Here is a 19,185-nt window from a genome sequence, read left to right on the forward strand (position 1 = left end):
AGACCCATTTATCTGTTTATGAGCTCAACTAAGTAAAATACCCTACATGGGGTGAAATGTGTCCTTTATCTTTTTATGCAGATCATATGCTCTTTTGGCCCAGGTGTTTTTTTTTTTTTCCCAGGTGTTTTGTTGTTGTTTTTTTTTTGGCCCAGGTGTTTTTAAACATTTTAAACATGATCATGATGAGAGCATGGGTAATGGACAGTCCAGGCTCTATCACTAGCCAGAGCCGGACCCTTGGAATGTCATGTCACCCTCTGGCCTGACCTGCTTCACCTTTAAAGTAAAAGGGTCACACAGTGATGAACGTGAGTCCTGGCATGGCCAAGTTAGAAAGGACTTTAGTATGTTCCGGTTCAACTTCTTAATTTCCAGATTTCCTGTTTCTGCTCTTGCAAGAGTTTTTAGCCTATCATGATACTGCAAAACTGAAACCTCAAAACGAGACTTTTCTACCATTTCACAGAGATGAGGTACTTTTAACATTCTTGGATGAAAGTTGATTCCTGATTCTTTGCACATACACTATCTCAATTTCATATGTAGATGCGATATTTGGTGTGTATGAATGTATATGATGCTGCTCAGAGCCTGTTTTTTTAACTGGGTGAATATGAATGCCAGTGGGCATGTTGAATATCATCACAATAAAGAATTTGACGGCGCAGCCTGGGTGGCTCAGCGGTTTAGTGTCGCCTTCAGCCCAGGGCCTGATCCTGGAGCCCCTGGATCAAGTCCCACATCGGGCTCCCTGCATGGAGCCTGCTTCTCCCTCTGCCTGTGCCTCTGTGTGTGTGTGTGTGTGTGTGTGTGTGTGTCTCATGAATAAATAAATACAATCTTAAAAAAAAGGGCAGCCCCGGTGGTGCAGCGGTTTAGCGCCGCCTGCAGCCTGGGTGTGATCCTGGAGACCCAGGATCGAGTCCCACATCTGGCTCCCTGCATGGAGCCTGCTTCTCCCTCTGCCTGTGTCTCTGCCTCTGTCTTGCTCTCTCTGAATCAATCAATCAATCAATCAATCAATAAATCTTTTTTTTTTTTTAAAAAAAGAATTTGACAAACTGTTCTCAGCAACATTCTCTTGGTTAAGCATGAATAGGAGCTTTATAATTCCTTTTTGCTTTAACTACCCAACTGTCTTAAATTGTAGTTTGTAATAATGCTCATCTCCAATTTACTATCAACTGTTCACATTTTAGTAAGTTTTGTTGAAGACCTAACTTTGCATTTATATCGTCCCTAAAGCCTAGAGTGATCATTCCTCCAGGTTTTTCTGGGACTGAGGTTTTCAAGAGGCAGGACTCTCCGTGCTAGAACTGGGAAAGCCCCGGGCACAGTAGGGTCCCCCTGCCCGAAGTTGTCTCTTCATTGAACTTGATTAACAGTTCTTCCCAGTTGGATAAAATTCCAGGTGGTTATGTGCTGGATGAACTTAGGTATGTTTTCAAAGGCAAAGAAAATATCTTCAAGGCTTCATGTATATTACCTGTTTATATGACTGGAATATAGAGCTATATATAAAAGCATTATTTGTTCTTTTTTATATAACTTTGAGAGCAGTTTAGTGATTAAATAGATCACATCATCATTTGAAATCTCCATGTAAAATTAAAAGGGCAGTTATATTTATGAGGGAACTTGTCAGGGAACTACTAAGTGCTTTTTACTTTGAAAGGGAAAAAAAAAGACATGGTTGAAAGCAAAAAAGGCTAGCCTTGGCAGTGAGACTGTAACTGTTGGCTGTATTTACAAACTTTGAACCCCGTATCTGTTCAAGATAAATTTATTGGATTTTCCTTGCAGATTCAATGTGATTAGTGGAAAGAGCACGGGCTCTGGAATCTGATTCAACTTGGGTTGGATCTCCAGCTTTTTGACTATATGCAAACTATAAAACTCTGTAAACCTTTTGTTATATCACCCTTAACATGAGGATAATTTGTACCTCCTGGGACTGTTGTAAGGGTAGAATGAGATAACTTTATTTATTTATTTATTTATTTATTTATTTATTTAGATTTTATTTATTTATTTATTCATGAGAGACACATGGAGAGAGAGAGGCAGACACAGGCTCCATGCAGGGAGCCTGACGTGGGACTCGACCCTGGAACTCCAGGTTCACGCCCTGGGTTGGAAGGCAGGTGCCAAACCTCTGAGCCACCCAGGGATCCCCAGATAACTAATATATTTAAAGTGGCACAGAGTAAGTGCTTAATGAGCAGTAAACTAGCAGTCAGGCGTGCTGCTCGGTGTACCCATGTTTGGATCAGGAAGGATTATGTGTTTCCATAGCTTCCCTGAATTTTGCAGCTATGGTTATTGTTTCAGTCGGGATTAGTTTTGGGAGGTTTAGGATTAGGAAATTCTGGAGTGGGTATTGTGGCTCCTGAAGTCCTAGTTCTCTATGCCATTCCTAGGACATGGCCCTCATACTCCCGGTGGCTCCGGCCAGCAAGATGCAGGAAGAATAAAAAAGAATGTCTCCCTTGCCCTTAGGGAGGCTCTCAGAAGCATCATGGAGGACTCCTGCTTGAATCACAAAGTATCATCTATATGGCTAATCCCCTAGTTGGAAAGGTAGGAAAGGTGGTCCTGTAGCTGGTACATAGCTACTTATCCTAAGTGAAACTGGGGCTCTGTTACAGAAGAGAAAGGGAGGGGAGTAGATCTTATGGTAAGCCTCTTCTAGTTTTTTGTTTTTGTTTTTTTTTTTTAAAGCATTTAAAAATTTTTTATTCATTTATTTTTTTTGAGAGAGAGGCTGCATGAGCAGGGTGGGCAGAGGCAGAGGGAGAGAGAATCCTTTTTTTTTTTAAATGATTTCTTTTTTTTTTAAATTTTTATTTATTTATGATAGTCACAGAGAGAGAGAGGCAGAGACACAGGCAGAGGGAGAAGCAGGCTCCATGCACCAGGAGCCCGATGTGGGATTCGATCCCGGGTCTCCAGGATCGCGCCCTGGGCCAAAGGCAGGCGCCAAACCGCTGCGCCACCCAGGGATCCCGGGAGAGAGAATCCTAAGTAGCCTCCACGTTCAGCTCAGTGCAGAGCCCGATTTGGGCTCCATCTCAAGACTGAGATCATGATCTGAGCTGAAACCAAGAGTTGGACACTTTACTGAGTCCCCCACAGGCGCCTCAGCATCTTATAATCTTTACCACTGGGTCACAACTTTACCACCATAGAAATTCAGGGTCTCAGGAATTCCCTAGGGTTTTTCAGTTTTTATTTCTGTAATTAGTAGTAGGAATGCCCTCTGTTGGTTTTTGTCGTACTGTCCTTTGGTTACTTGTGCTTCTGCTATAATTTGATTCCCAGTAAGTCTTTTTAAAACCGGTTAACTCTGGGGGCACCTCAGTGGCTCAGTGGCTCAGGTGGTTAAGTGTTTGCTTTCAGCTCAGGCCATGATCCCAGGGTCCTGGGAAGGAGCCCTGAGTTGTGTTGGGCTCCCTGTCCAGTGGGGAGCTTGCTTCTCCCTCTCCCCTGACCCCTCCCCTCATTGTATGCTCCCCCACGCACTCTTTCTCCCTCTCTCACAAATAAGTAAATAAAATCTTTTTGAAAAACCCTGAAATAAAAACAATTTTTTAAAAACTCTGTCCCAGTGAAGAAATTAGGAGATTAAACTCCTATTCTTCATTATTCATTCAATAAATATTTATTTTCAACATTTTTAAAATTTAACTTTTATTTTTTAAACGTTTTATTTATTTGACCAAGAAAGAGAGAGAGAGAGAGAGAGGAGAGAGAGAACAGCTAGAGAGTGGGAGAGGGAGAAGCAAGCAAGGAGCCTGATGCGGGACTTGATCCCAGGACCCCAGGATCATGACCCGAGTCGGAGGCAACAGACTGAGCCACCCAGGTGCCCCTCAATAAATATTTATTGAATACTCCTCATGTATAGGCTGCTCAGGGTTATTGGAGACAATGTGAATCATCATGGATTATGTTTCCTTTTATTTTGGTTTGGCTTCCTAGGAGCACAGAGTCGAATTTGTGACTCGACTGAATACAAGTCTGTGACCTATCAGACTTTGTAGGTCTTCCCAGTCCTAGCACTGTGTGGTCATCCTGCAGTTATGTACCCTCTCTAACTTGTAGTGAGGGGCAGGGAGGAAGACTAGGCTTTGTGGCTGGCAGTTGCCAGGCTGACATAAATTTGAGGGTATCAGAAAGTCCCTGTGGTCCTTCTTACATGCCTGTCCTACTTTTATACCAATGACTAATTCAGAGTGGTTGTTTTTAACCCTGTGTATTGGAATCACCCACAGAGCTTTTAGAAGCTATCTGGGGAACCCCCACCTGACATTTTGATTCAGTAGCCTCGAGTATAATTAATTAATTAATTAATTTATTTATTCATTCATTCATTCATGAGACACACACACACACACACACAGAGAGAGAGAGAGAGAGAGAGAGAGAGAGAGAGAGAGGCAGAGACACAGGCAGAGGAAGAAGCAGGCTCCATGTGGGGAGCCCGATGTGGGACTCGATCCCAGGCCCTGGGATTACAACCTGAGCCAAAGGTAGAGGCTCAACCACTGAGCCACCTAGGTGCCTGAGAATGGCTTTGTAGCCATTGGCTTGGAAATACTTAAAGAGGAGTCCCAGGTTGCTCCCTATCAGTTATCCTGGAGATCAGATCTTTCCTTAATGACCTGTTTTGAGGGCGATCCCTGGCTGGTTCAGTGGTTTGGCGCCTGCCTTTGGCCCAGGGTGTGATCCTGGAGACCTGGGATCAAGTCCCAGGTCGGGCTCCCTGCAGGGAGCCTGCTTCTCCCTCTGCCTGTGTCTCTACCTGTCTCTCTCTCTCTCCCTCTCTCTCTCTGTGTCTCTCATGAATAATAAATAAAATCTAAAAAAAAAAAAAAAAAAACCTGTTTGACCACCGGAAGGGGAAGTGGGAAAACCTTGAGACCAGTAGTCACTTGGTTGGGAGATAGAAGGCACCAAATGCTTTAGGGGACATTTAGCCAGCGTTGCCTGGCCTGCCTAATTGCCTGCTCCTCTGGTGGGAAGCTTCTCCTCTGAGCCAGAGAACCTTGCTAACTGGGCTCAGGCTCTGGTGAAGTGCTGATAGTGGGTGCGGCCGCTATGAGCATCCTGAGTTGGCACATTTTTCTCCCTGGGGGACAGTGAGGGGAGATAATGGGGTGAGGGTGGAAAGGATTGTTATTTCCAGAACCAGCACACTGTTCAAGGTTTATGAAGAGTCTCCTGGTGAATTCAGAGAGTTGCGAAGGTCACAAGGAGCCATGGGGTTGCATAGGAATCCTGTGGAGAATCGTGGCTTCATATTTGTTTTGAGATTTCTGAATTCCGGGAAGACCAGGGCTGCTCTTGCTCAAATATAAGAACAAAAACATATTCCAGAGTTTATGTCATTTCAGTTTATTCATGCCATTATGCTCAGCTCTTGTATCTTATTAGTGCAGAAATTTAAAAATGGAATATATGCTTAGAATATAATAAAACAGTGGCTTATAGTTATTAGGGGCTTATTGCGTGCCAGACACTGGGCTAAGGATCACGTACATTTAGTCCAGTACCACAGTGACATGGAAACTAAGACTTAGAGGTGACAAGGATACCTGCCAAGTTGGGAAATACTTATTTTAAAATGTTTAAAAAAAAACAAAATGTTTACATTTTTTGTGCTCCTTTTTCTGGTATTGTGGCTTTTCCTGATGATTTAAGTATATTTTAATTATATCTAGTTTTTGATATGCTTTTATAATTCTTGGTATTCTTAATACTGTAAGTAAGGATACTTTCTGATATATTTTTTTAAGATTTTATTTCTTTATTCATGAGAGACAGAGAGAGAGAGGCAGAGACACAGGGAGAGGGAGAAGCAGGCTCCCTGCAGGGAGCCCATGTGGGACTCTATCCCAGGACCCCAGGATCATGACCTGAGCCGAAGGCAGTTTCTTAACCGCTGAGCCACCCAGGTGTCCCACTTTCTGGTATTCTTAAGCTACACTGAGTTGAGGGATGCCAGAGTGGCTCAGTCAGTTAAGTGTCTGCTTTTGGCTTAGGTCATGATCTCGGGGTCCTGAATTAGGAGCCTGATATCTGGCTCTCTGATCATTGGGAGCCTGCTCTCCCTCTCTTTCTGTATCCCCCCATCTTGTGCACACGCTCTTTCTCTCTCTCAAATAAATAAATGAAACCTTTATAAAAGATACACTGAATCTTTAAAAATCTAAAAAAAAAAATGTTAGTTGACCTTTTGGGGATGTCACATGGCGCCACTGTGAACCTGCTGTTACACTGTCAGCCAATGGGCAGAACAGAGTCTGACCTCAGTGGTGCCCTGGGCCTTGCTTCCTTGTAAAAGCTCCCACTGTTGGTTGGTTAGTTGTCCTTTACCTTTTTCTCATGCAGGATTGTGTGCCCTTTTGACATACTCCTTTGTACATGAATCAAGGCCTCAAGCAACCTCCCTGGTGTCTTTCTTGCTTTCCATCACCCTCTGTGTTGACATCCAGGCCCGGTTACTGGTTGGCTGCATTCAGAGGCTTATGAGCCTCCTCCACATCCCTGATCTTGTGGATCACAGAACTTCTTGTCAGTGTGAACCACTTGGCATATAAGGAGAAAGTATTCAGGTGTTTTGGAAATGCCTCATTCTAGAAACTACAGTTTTTAGTATTCATAGCTAACACTAATGTAAACATGTTTCTCCAAAATCTGTATGGTTGTCTATAATTTTTTTTTAAGATTTTATTTATTGTTTCATGAGAGTGAGGGAGAGCGAGCGAGGGAGAGAGGCAGAGACACAGGCAGAGGGAGAAGCAGGCTCCATTCAGGGAGCCCGATGTGGGACTCGACCTCTGGACTCCAGGATCACACCCTGGGCCGAAGGCAGGCGCCTAACCACTGAGCCACTTTTTTGCTAGAATTTTGATGTAGTAGACATTCAAATGTGTTTGGTAAATGTCTCTAAAAATGATTGAAGTACAGGCCCTTACAAATTATACCTGAAACTTTATTATAAGGGTGAAAATCAAATGGTTTTGATGTTCAGATTTGTCATGAAATCTCTTCTGAAATACTTTAAGCTGTAAATAATCACCTGGTTTGCCTGGTAAACCCAGGAAACTCTACTTTCTCCAGGGAGCCAATTTTGCTGTTCTCAGATGAAAACTGTTATGCTTATCCCTTGCTAGCCCAGCCTGGGAAGGTGGCTGCATCTGAGCTAACTGTAGTTGGGAACTTCCTTCCGGGGGTGGACTTGGCAGGGGCACGCTGCGGTGGGGCCACGTTAGAGGGGCAGCTCCTCTGTGGCCTGAGCAGGCTCTCGGGGGCAGCCACGGATTGATAGGACCTGGGAGGGTGAAGGGGCCTTGAGGTTGTGCCCCTTCCCTAACCCTAAGAAGAAAGTCTCAATGACAATAAGTGACTTTTTTTTTTTTTTTTTTAAGATTTTGATTATTAGAGGGGGCAACTGGGTGGCTCAGTGGTTAAGTGTCTGCCTTTGGCTCAGGGCATGATCCTGGGGTCCTGGGATCGAGTCTCGCAACAGGCTCCCCGCAGGGAGCTTGCTTCTCCCTCTGCCTAAGTCTCTACCTCTCTCTGTGTCTCATGAATAAATAAAAAAATCTTAAAAAAAAAAAAAAGGAACTGAAGTCGGAAGTTAATATTTTTCCTTTCATTACCCTTCCTTTCTATCTAGGAGCTATGAAGACCAGTTTCTCCAATCTTTTTTTTTTTTTTTTTTTTGAAGTGGGGAAGAGCATTTGTGTGTGTGTGTGAGAGAGAGACACACACATGTGTGCATGCGGGAGCGGGCAAAGGGGGGGGTGCAGTTGGAGAGGGAAAAAGAGAATCTTAAGCAGGCTCCATGCACAGCGTGGAGCCCAGTGTGGGGCTGGGTCTCCTGATCCTGAGTTCATAACCTCAACTGAAATCAAGAATCAGACACTTAAGCAGCTGAACCAGCCAGGCACCCCTCCATTCCTTTTCTTTATGGGATATATATTTTTATGGGCTATACTTTAAAAAAAACTTTCTTTTTGCATAATTGATTGAGACAGAGACAGGAGAGAGAGACCACATTTTGAAAGTATATTTTTGTTCAAATGTTGGCTTAAGGAATAATGAACACATAAGATCATCTGACAGATTGAGGGTACACTTTTAAGTTTCTCAAGCATCAGGCTAGTCTTTCCTCCCCATATTCCCAGCCTTTTCTGTTAAGTAATTGTATTATTTAGGTTTTACTGATTACACCAGAAATGAATCTTAACTTTTCGTTTGCATAATTTTTAAGATATTAAGGAGGTGATAATTATGTCATTTCAGGAAACCTACTTTATGCATGTTTTCTCAATTTGCCATAACATACCATTTTAGTAGGGTTATCCTGAGGCTTCCAGTTGCAGTACTGTAGGAGGTATTTTAAAGTGGGCTTTGGTCTTAAGCTGCCTTGTTTATTGTTTCTGATTCTAACCAAAGCTTTGCTTTCTTATAGGAAAAAAACTCATTATAGAGGAAGCACTTACACTGTATGTATTTTGGTGATGTAAAAATCTCTTGATAGCCTGTTAAATGACTTTTTAGTTCAATATATTGAATTTTGTCAAATAGCAAAGGATTTTCAAAGCCTTTGGTGTTGTGTGATCATGAACATTTGTTATCCTTGATTAATTTTTGAAAAGAAAACGCGTTCTCTCATTTGTATCCTGGAGTGTCAGGTTGTCTTTTGTACTCACTTTTCTCCAACTGTCTATCCTGAGTCTCAGGTGCTTTTGGTAAGGTAGCATTTCTTTGAGAATTACTTGTGTCAGATGACAAAACACAATTTAGTAACAAATTCCATGTCCTTATTTAAGGAAAAAAAAAACATGGGATCTGGGGAGTACGGTGTTTCAGTAGAACACTTTTCCTGAGGAATTTTTTTTTTTTGCAAGAGATCATTTTATCAAACATAGTAGAGGCAATGTGGAAACAAGGGATGATTGGTTAGGAGGTCGGGGATTTTCTTATAAGGCTGGCAGGTGCTGTTTTTAGGGTCAGGTATACGCACTAAGCTGAATTGGAGGATTGTGATTCGTGTGTGATAGGATTTCCTGTAAGTGCAGGTTGACTTGAGTTTATTTTATTTATTTTTTTTAAAATTTTTTATTTATTTGTGATAGTCACACACACACACACACACAGAGAGAGAGAGAGAGAGAGAGGCAGAGACATAAGCAGAGGGAGAAGCAGGCTCCATGCACCGGGAGCCCGATGTGGGATTCGATCCCGGGTCTCCAGTATCGCGCCCTGGGCCAAAGGCAGGTGCCAAACCGCTGCGCCACCCAGGGATCCTTTGACTTGAGTTTAGATTTGTGGGCCAGGCGACAGGGGCAGCTTCCATTCTGTGGGTTCCGCTATTCGAATTAACTTTACCATTTGTTGAAGTAATTTTTCTGTCTATAATCAGAACACTTTATAAGACAAATTTAAAGTTTTTTTATACAAGAAAATATGTTGGTTTTTATAAAGGATAGGGAAACGTAGACTTTTTATAAAAATACTTTTTTAAACATAAATTTTAAAAAATAATATAGTGAGAAAGAGAGAGCTCCTGCACTCTAGCAGGGGAGCAGCAGGCAGAGGGAAAGGGAGAAGCAGGGAGCCCCATGCAGGGCTTGATCCTGGGACCCTGGGATCATGACCTGAGCCGAAGGCGGATGGTTAACCACTGAGCCACCCAGGCCCCCCAACATAAAATTTTTAAGAACAATTTCAGCAATCTGTTTTGAATCTATCTGGAATTCTAGGATGTTATCTTTCACTTGAACAAAGATTCTAGTTACCATATCCTTTACTTTTCTACTGAACGTAAATAATAGTAGTCGTCACGATTTGCATTTGGATAGTGCTTGGGAGATACTAACCCCCTGATATCTTTGCTCATCATTACAGCGCATCAGGGAGACATTTGGTAGTTCTCTTTATTTAACAGATGAGGAAGGCCAAGTTGAGAGAGGTGAAGTTGCTTTCTCCTGAAGCTAATCTCTCTCCACTTAGTGGTAAAACTGGACTCCTGTCTTCTATGCTCCCAACTCCCAAGTTCTTTTCCCTTTTGGGAAGGTAAATTGTTTGGTGTGGTAAATAGATTTATATCCTTTTTTTAAAAAATTTATATCCTATATACATATATATCTAAGTGTATATTATGTATATATGTGTACTTATATGTATTCTAAAACATTTTTGTCTCAAGATTTTTTTTATTTTTTTTATTTTTTTTTTTTATTTTTATTTTTTTTAATTTTTTATTTATTTATGATAGTCACAGAGAGAGAGAGAGGCAGAGACACAGGCAGAGGGAGAAGCAGGCTCCATGCACCGGAAGCCCGACGTGGGATTCGATCCCGGGTCTCCAGGATCGCGCCCTGGGCCAAAGGCAGGCGCCAAACCGCTGCGCCACCCAGGGATCCCTCAAGATTTTTTTTAAAAAAGATTTTGTTTATTCACGATAGACACACAGAGAGAGGCAGAGCAGGGAGCCTGATGTGGGACTCGATCCCAGGACCATGACCCGAGCCAGACGCAGACCTTCAACCACTGAGCCACCCAGGTGCCCCTTAACTCAAAAATTATTATTAAAAGTTGTCATGACTTATTTTTACTGTGCTCCCAGGTATAGTATATCGAGCTATTTGCTTTTTCCTTTAACTTTTTAGTGAAACTGGTTCTTAAGCCAACAAAGTAAAAAAAAAATGAAATTCACCCATAACAAACAGTGCGGTACTTTCTTTGTTGAAGTATGGTGTGTACATACCTCCCACAGAACATTTTCCCTTTCATTAGCCAGTGTTCTTCCCACGCTTGGACATATCTCTCCTCCCATCAGACTCCTGAAAACATGTGGGGATTAACACGAGTCTTAAGGGAAGTCTGTGTTGTATGTGAGGGAGGGAGACAGTTTATTTTTATTTTTTTTATAGATATTTAAAAAAGATTTTATTTATTTATTCATGAGAGACACAGAGAGAGGGGGGCAGAGACACAGGCAGAGGGAGAAGCAGGCTCCCTGTGGGAATCTGATGTGGGACTCTGTCCCAGGACCCCAGGATCACGACCTGAGCCAAAGGCAAGACACTCCACCACTGAGCCACCCAGGCGTCCCTGAGACAGTTTAATTTCACCTGTGGAAGCCCTTTGCAGACACTTTAGTGAATTGGAATAGTTTCATTAGCTATGTTATTTAGCATTATATTAAAAGGATCCTTTCTATTAAAGATAGGACTGCAAATATAAATTGGTAAATTTTGTGTTTAGATGTCTGAAAATATAGTTCTGAATGTTTTCCAGATTTCAGGTCAGCATCTTTGTTGGCATGTAATGGATAATCACTCACTTAGTATTTATTAAATGTCACCTCCAGGAATAATGGTTTGCAGGGTCATGATTTATGAGCATGTTGAAATCCTAAACATACATTGTGCTAATGTAATTTTTTTCTTGAACTTTTTAAATGATAAAGCAGTGCATTCAGTTCTAGGCAGCTGGCAAATCCTAAATGTCAAAGAAAGAAAGGATAAAACATTTGCTTTTGAAATAGAGAGTCCTTTTTTTTTGAAAGCATTTTACCCATGTGTGCAGTTATTGAAATAAAATATTTGTCCTTGGCAGACTTGTCTTCACCAAATGTCACAGCTCAGATCTCTCTTTGGTTAGAGACATTGGAGTAAGTCCTTCTCCTGTTAAGTAGGCAATTAATCTTCAAAGAAATGTAGAGAATGTAGTTGATAATTACTAGATGGAAATTATGATGTTCTTTTTGTAACAAATTGCTCTTTAAAAGAGAGTATTTGTATTTTATATTGGTTGTCATAGGACTTTGTTTAAATTTGCATCTGGATTGTAGCTTTTTAGTCCAAATTTAGCTATTGTTCACAATGTTAACTGTTGTTCACAGTGGAAAGGAGGGTTAACACATTAATTGTGGTTCTGATTGTATTTAATTACCAAGGCTAATGTTTTGGCTCCTCTTCCAAAATCTGTATTTCCATATAAAAACTGGTATATTTCATCAATGTCAGGACAGGCATTTTATGCATATTTGAACACCACTGACGACAACAGGTTGTGTCATATAATGGGTGCCCTTATAATTATATTTTTACCATCTTAGTGCCACATAAAATGACACTGTGCCTTAAATTGGATGAAAATGGGCATAATGTAAGCTCTTCTCTTCAAGTTTTGAACTTAATTTTAAAACACAGGTTGTTTATCCTGTATGTGTGTGCATGAGTCTGCCCATCTCCTTTTGCTTACTGTTGGCCTGAGATCAAGGCTGGATTTTTACTTGTTAAATTTGGAGAGATCTATAGCCAGAAATAATGAGAAAATTTGCTACACTTAATTAAGGAAACTCCAGCCTGGATATGTTGAGGGGTTTGTCTGAATTTACAAAGCTTGAAAGCTAATTAGTTACTAGCAGGGCCATCCACAGAACCCACTCTAATTCAGTCCTCATTTTTGCCAACATTTTATCTTTGATATTTCAAGATGACGCTTGTGAGATCGTTGCTGTGCATTACAGAGTGACCAGAACACAGATAGTTAATGAGGAGCTTCTCACATGACCTAGCATCAGGCCAGCTCCTGTGTCTCCACTGGCTGAGGCTCACTTGGTCACCTGAGGACCTGTTGGTAGAGCTTGTCACTTTGCATGTTCCCCGAATGGACTGGCAGTACTTTTCCTATAAGAGAAGAAGTCCAGATGGTTAAGGTTCATGTCCTTCCGTTTTTTCCTGATCATTTCCTAGTGTGCATAGTGTGCAGTGGTGCAGCATAGTGCCAATATTTCATATTGCTTGAACACTTTAATGGTAGCATAAAATCGTGTGAATATATGTTCAGGTACTGAAGGATATTTTAAGAATCCTGTGCAAAGGCCCTGTGATGGCAGTGAGTGGCCTTGAGTTGGGAGCATGGTGCATTTCAGGAAATAGACTAAGGCCATGTATTTGGAGCAGAGCAGGGTGTGGGCAGGGCAAGAAACACCCTCTTGGAGCATCTTCTTACTGACCTTTGCCCTTGTTCTGAGAACCAAGGGAGTCTTCTGCAGGCTTTTTCTTTTCATTGATCAGATTTGCCTTTAAAAAGATCATTCCTGGGATCCCTGGGTGGCGCAGCGGTTTGGCGCCTGCCTTTGGCCCAGGGCGCGATCCTGAGACCCGGGATCGAATCCCACGTCGGGCTCCCGGTGCATGGAGCCTGCTTCTCCCTCTGCCTGTGTCTCTGCCTCTCTCTCTCTCTCTGTGACTATCATAAATAAATAAATAAATAAATAAATAAAAATTAAAAAAAAAAAAAAAGATCATTCCTGGGGGATCCCTGGGTGGCACAGCGGTTTAGCCTTGCCTTCGGCCCAGGGCCTGATCCTGGGCACCAGGGATTGAGTCCTGCATGGGGCTTCCTGCATGGAGCCTGCTTCTCCCTCTGCCTGTGTCTCTGCCTCTCTCTCTCTCTCTCTCTCTCTCTCTCTCTCTGTGTGCGTGTGTGTGTCTCTCATAAATAAATAAAATATTTTAAAAAATATAATAAAAAGATCATTCCTGAAGACTGGATTTTGTGTGTATTGGGGTGAAGGCTATGTTAAGAGAGGACTGCTTGCTGTTTGCTGGAGAACTGTTCCCATGGGTTGATTGGGGTGAGAGCCTGAGTGGATGGGAGGAAAGAAGATGGGGGCAGCATGCAGAGACAGTTTATTGTTCAAGGATGAAGCAGAACCCATTTTTCACTCTCATTCTACTCCCAGGTCCCTGGAAACCTCTCTGTTCTCTTACCTTCATTTGTGTCACCTCCCAAGCATCCTGGGTCCCAGGGTCATCTTTTCCTTGGGTGTCAATGAGCACTTCCTCTTGGATGCCTCCTTTTTGTCTCACACACTGTCTCCAGGTCACTGGGTCAGAAATCCACTTCTTTTCCATGCTCTAAACCCTTGCTTTGCCCTAATTCCTTGGCTTAGTTATTGGTGCTTTTTTGGTTATTGGTCATTTCTGACTCCTGCCTCCCAACCTGCCATACAAACTGTCCAAAGTCTGTGACCATCCAGAGACTTGGGCTTTAGTGATTTACCCTTTGTTTCTTGGATTTATTCTGTGCTTTCTTTTCTGTCCCTGCCTCCTGTCTTTTCACTGGGCTGTTACTACTACTTCGTGTTTCAATTAGAAATGTGCACAAGCTGAGCACACAGAGGGAGAGGGAGAAGCAGACTTCCCACTGAGCAGAGAGCCTGGCGTGGGGCTCAGTATAGGACCCTGGGGTCGTGACTTGAGTGGAAGGCTGACTTGAGCGGAAGGCAGATGCTTAACTGAGCCACCCAGGTGTCCCAGGAGCGGTTATTTAAATGGAATGTGTGAAACACAGAGCAGAGTGCTTTGCTGTTACTGGGTGTCCTGGGCTGCCTGTTTGCTGCTCACAAATTGATCTCCCAGGCTCCAGTGTTTTGGCCACATCCTTTCGTTTTTATCCTATCAGTTGTCTCCTTCTAAGCCCCTTCATTTTCCTTCCTTGCTTACAGTGTAGTGGACCTCCTTAAAGTCTCAGGCCAGGCCCCAAATCGAATCCCACCCTTCATGCCCTCGCTGTTGGCTCTTACAAACCTTCCTTACTACTTAGGTCCCAGCCACTTTGGAAGGCTAGATGTTGTCTCAAAACCCTGTTGTGACTTTGCTTTTGTGGTTTTTGAGTCAGAGGGCCCATTTCTCCTTCCTTTTTCTAATTGTTTAAAACAATGAGCCAAAACTTTATTACATATTAGTAGGAATATTATATGTGTGTTTATATGTGTATGTATAAATAGTGTGTATATGTGTCTGTAGAAATAGGCCCATGTACATATCTCACAAGCTGTTTATTATCACAAGGGGTAGGTAGCATCAGGTCAGCTCTACCATCTATTAGACATGTTACATTGTCAGGAAATAAAGTCTCTAAATTTGGTTTGTGTACATCTGTTAAATGGAGTAGCATTTAAATGATTGGTGCTTGTTCCTGCCCTTTGTAAAGTCCTGGACCTGAACTTTTTTTTTTTTTTTTTAAGATTTTTGTTTATTTATGAGAAACAGAGAAAGGCAGAGACACAGGCAGAGGGAGAAGCAGGCGCCATGCAGGGAGCCCTATGTGGGACTTCATCCTGGGACCCCAGGATCATGACCAGAGCCACAGAGCCACTCCAGGTACCCCTGGGCCTGAACTTAATTATATCCCAAGTAGGGCAATTCTTGAAGAAGAACTGAGATAATTTACCCAGATTCTTTGCTTTCTGATGGAATTTAAAGAATTAAGATATATGGCCAGTTAGCAGGATGAGGGAAAAAAGAATTAGCATTTGGTGAATGGGAAGCCCTTTATGTATGCTGTGTCATTTAATCCTTTGGACCCACATGAGATAAGTAGGTATTTTACAAAGGAGAAAATTGAGGTCTTAGGATGGTTGTTATTTGCCTAAGATATAAAGCTTGTTAGGCTCTCGTAGCTATTAGGCTCTCCAGCAAACACCAATGGCTGAGCAACAGTGTGTGCTTTAGCTTTTGTCAGCTGTGGTTTCTTTTCTCAACACCGATTATTCTCCAGACCATATACTATTTTACCGTAGACAGTTTGGAAAAATAGTTTTACTTCAGTGTATATGTTCATCCTAGTATTTGTATTCTTTCCTTTTCCCTTCTGGACAGTATTTCTATGGTAAACATCATTGCAGCCATAAAACTATTTGGCTTTCTGTTGTGTTTATTTTGTTAGGGTTATGAAGTGTATTATGTGTATGCATTGTATTTAAACTCTACAGAAAGCAAATGTTTGTGTAGTAGATTAGGAAAGAAATGAAGGGGATCCCTGGGTGGCTCAGCGGTTTAGCGCCTGCCTTCGGCCCAGGGTGTGATCCTGGAGTCCCGGGATCGAGTCCCACATCAGGCTCCCTGCATGAAGCCTGCTTCTCCCTCTGCCTGTGTCTCTGCGCCTCTTTGTCTCTCTCTCTCTGTCTCTCTCTGTGTCTCTCATGAATAAATAAATACAATCTTTTTTTTAAAAAAAGGAAAGAAATTAAATTTATGGCAGATAAAGGCATATTCTTTTAAGATTTATTTATCTAAGAGAGAGCACATGTGTGAGCGAGGGGTAGGGCAGAGGGATAGAAAGAGAGAAAAAAATCCTCAAGCAGACTCCCTGCTGAGCAGGGAGCCCCACTTGGGGCTGGATCTCTTGACCCTGAGATCTTGACCTGAATCAAAATCAAGAGTCAGTTGCTTAACTGAGCCATCCAGATGCCCTGATAAATGCATATTATTTTTTTTTCTTTTTAAAAGATTTATTTGAGAAAGAATGATGTGCACGCACATACATGGGCTGGGGGTGAAGGCTCAAGAGAGAGAATCTCAAGCAGACCCCTGCTGAGCATGGAGCCTGAGAGGCAGGGCTCAATCTCATGACCCTGAGATCATGATCTGAGCTGAAATCAAAAGCCTAATGTTTAACTGGCTGAGCCACCCTCCTGCCCCTGGATAAATGCATGTTCTTAATATATTATCACTTTTATATATCTGGAGTACCTACATAGTTAAAAATCAAAGATTTTGGGACACGTGGGTAGCTCAGTGGTTGAGTGTCTGCTTTTGGTTCAGGTTGTGATCCCGGGGTCCTGGGGTTCCTCGCAGGGAGCCTGCTTCTTCCTCTGCCTATGTCTCTGCCTCTCTCTTTCTCTCTTGAATAAATAAATCAAGGATTTTGGTTCTTTGAGTGAGTTAAGTGGTGGTGGTGGTGTGAATAATGTCAACAGCAACAGCTAACATTTGTTGAGTTCTTACCATTTGTGTGTGTGGTTACATATATATATATAAAATATCATATGCTTGTTTCTAATTGCTTTATTTGCATTAGCTTTTTAAAACCTCCCAGTAGACCTCAGAGATTAGGTGGTTTTGTTATCTCTGTTTTATGGATGAGGATATTGAGGCCCAGAGAGGTTAGGAAACTTACCCAAGGTAAGTAGCTGGGATGCATACTGTACTGTCCCAGCAGTTCTGAACCTGAGTTAATTCAAATTTGCATTGTTAGCCACTTAAATACATTATTGAAATGTCTCTCCATTAACATTATCATCTCCTTTCCTGGGATCTGAACTCAGTGTGTTTTTTAGGGGAATTGGTAACAGATTATCTTCAAAGTAAAAATGGCTAGACCTAGTGGAGCTCTGTGTAAATCACTGGAAGTACTGGCTTATCCTCCAGGAACTCAGGCAGCCCTTCTCACTGTGTTTTTAACAATAATACTTTTAAAATTCAGGAATGAAAATATTACAAATTCAGGAAGGTGCTGTAATTGTGTAAGATCATGGAGATGGAAAATTTCATATGTTTAAAATGCTGCCTGGTGCATGGACATTGCTTTGGGTTACAGCAGATAAGGAACATTTAAAAGGTTTGGCAGGAGTAGGTAAAGCAAACATCTTTTCTATTTAGCAAGCAGTAATCCTGGATTACAAAATTGTATTTTGCCGGAAGGAAGTTCAAGCTGATAGAGATAACACTGTTTTTATAAGTTTGAGGAAATTTTTATTGGCTAAGAAATAATACTCTGGATGCTGTGTCATAAGTTTTCTTGCCTTTATGTTGAAGTCCGTATTTTTACCCTCCTTCTGTTTTTTTGTTTTTTTTTTTTTTTTTTTTTTTTTTTTTAGTTCTGAAAAGGACATGGATGAAAATGAAAGCAACCAATCTCTGATGACAAGCAGCCAATATCCTAAAGAAGCAGTAAGGAAACGCCAAAATTCAGCACGGAGTTCTGTGGGAAGTGATTCTTCTAGGCTTTCCAGGAAAAGTTTCAAACTAGATTACAGACTAGAGGAAGATGTGACCAAATCAAAGAGAGGAAAGGATGGCAGATTTGTTAACCCATGGCCAACTTGGAAGGATCTCTCCATCCCAAATGTTCTCCGATGGCTGATAATGGAAAAAAATCACAGTGGTGTTCCAAACTCCAAAGAGGTAGCGTTTGGTTTTCTTGGGGGGCTCTGTGTTTACTCTATTATTACCTAATTTTGCGGTGAATTATGACACTCAAGTTAGTTAATTGAGCCCCCTTTATTATTTTTTTTAATTAAATTGAAATTTTAAAAAGATTTATTTATTTATTTATTTATTTGGATTTATTTATTTAACAGAGAATATGAGAGAGAGAACACAAGCAGGGGGAGAAGCAGGCTCCCCACTGAGCAGGGAGCCTTACATGGGGCTTGATCCCAGGACCCTGAGATCATGACCTGAGCCCAAGGCAGATGCCCAATCCACTGAACCACCCAGGTGCCCGAGCCCCCTTTATATTATAAGGCATAGGGCTAGGATCTGGGGAGAAAAAGTGAATACGGTGCCCTTGGGTTCATAATTTAGCAACAAAGTACACTTATGAATAACCAGCTTTGATCTGATGGCAGCTAGAGGTAGGAATAGAGCGTTTTAGAAATATAGGAGAGGAAGCAATTGATTCTAACTGGCAGGGCTGGAGATGGCTTCCCAGAGGAGGTGATATGATATTTGAGCTGGGCTTAGAAAGATAAAACGTATTTTGGCAGTGTTTTTAAGGTGGATGATGGCATAGACAAGGTCAAGGAGGGGAGAAAGTGCATGACACTTACCATAAAGTAGGAGGAACCTGATACGTGTTTGGAATATGAATTAAGGCTTTAAGCAATAAGGTTAAGACATTGCCCAGGGTGCTTGGCGTTTTTTTTCCCCCCCATCCTTGGATAAAGTTGCTAAAGCTGTACAAGAAATCTTCAGATAACCCTGCCAGACCTTTAAAAATTGGCAATAGGTCATTGACCTTTACATTGGTGAGTTTTACCTAGGATGCAACTTATTAATATTTGGCATGCAGTTTATTTTTTTTATTTTTAATTAATTAATTAATTATTTTGTTTGTTTATTCATGAGAGATACAGAGAGAGGCAGGGACACAGGTAGAGGGAGAAGCAGGCTCCATGCAGGGAGCCTAACGTGGGACTCGATCCCGTGTCTCCAGGATCACACCCTGGGCTGAAGGCAGGTGCTAAACTGCTGAGCCACCCAGGGATCCCATGGCATGCAGTTTATTAGATCGATGTGATTACATTTGGCAGGGGGTAGGTGGCTCCCAATTCAATTTTTTCTTCTGTCCTTTCTCCTTTCC

The 19,185-nt window shown here is 41.9% G+C and overlaps 1 protein-coding gene across 3 annotated transcripts in view; it reads left to right on the plus strand.

Annotated features, from left to right (window-relative positions):
- NAPEPLD (N-acyl phosphatidylethanolamine phospholipase D) overlaps window positions 1-19,185 on the plus strand; it is a 63,772-nt gene that overhangs the window by 13,797 nt on the left and 30,790 nt on the right. For all 3 annotated transcript variants that reach the window (XM_055300994.1, XM_055300995.1, XM_055300993.1), the window contains exon 2: window positions 17,699-18,005. In XM_055300994.1, coding sequence (XP_055156969.1) covers window positions 17,712-18,005 — 294 coding nt within the window. In that variant the 5' untranslated portion in view covers window positions 17,699-17,711. The remainder of the gene's footprint in view (window positions 1-17,698; window positions 18,006-19,185) is intronic.

This window comes from Nyctereutes procyonoides, unplaced genomic scaffold, assembly GCF_905146905.1.
Source record: "Nyctereutes procyonoides isolate TBG_1078 unplaced genomic scaffold, NYPRO_anot_genome, whole genome shotgun sequence".
NCBI lineage: Eukaryota > Metazoa > Chordata > Mammalia > Carnivora > Canidae > Nyctereutes > Nyctereutes procyonoides.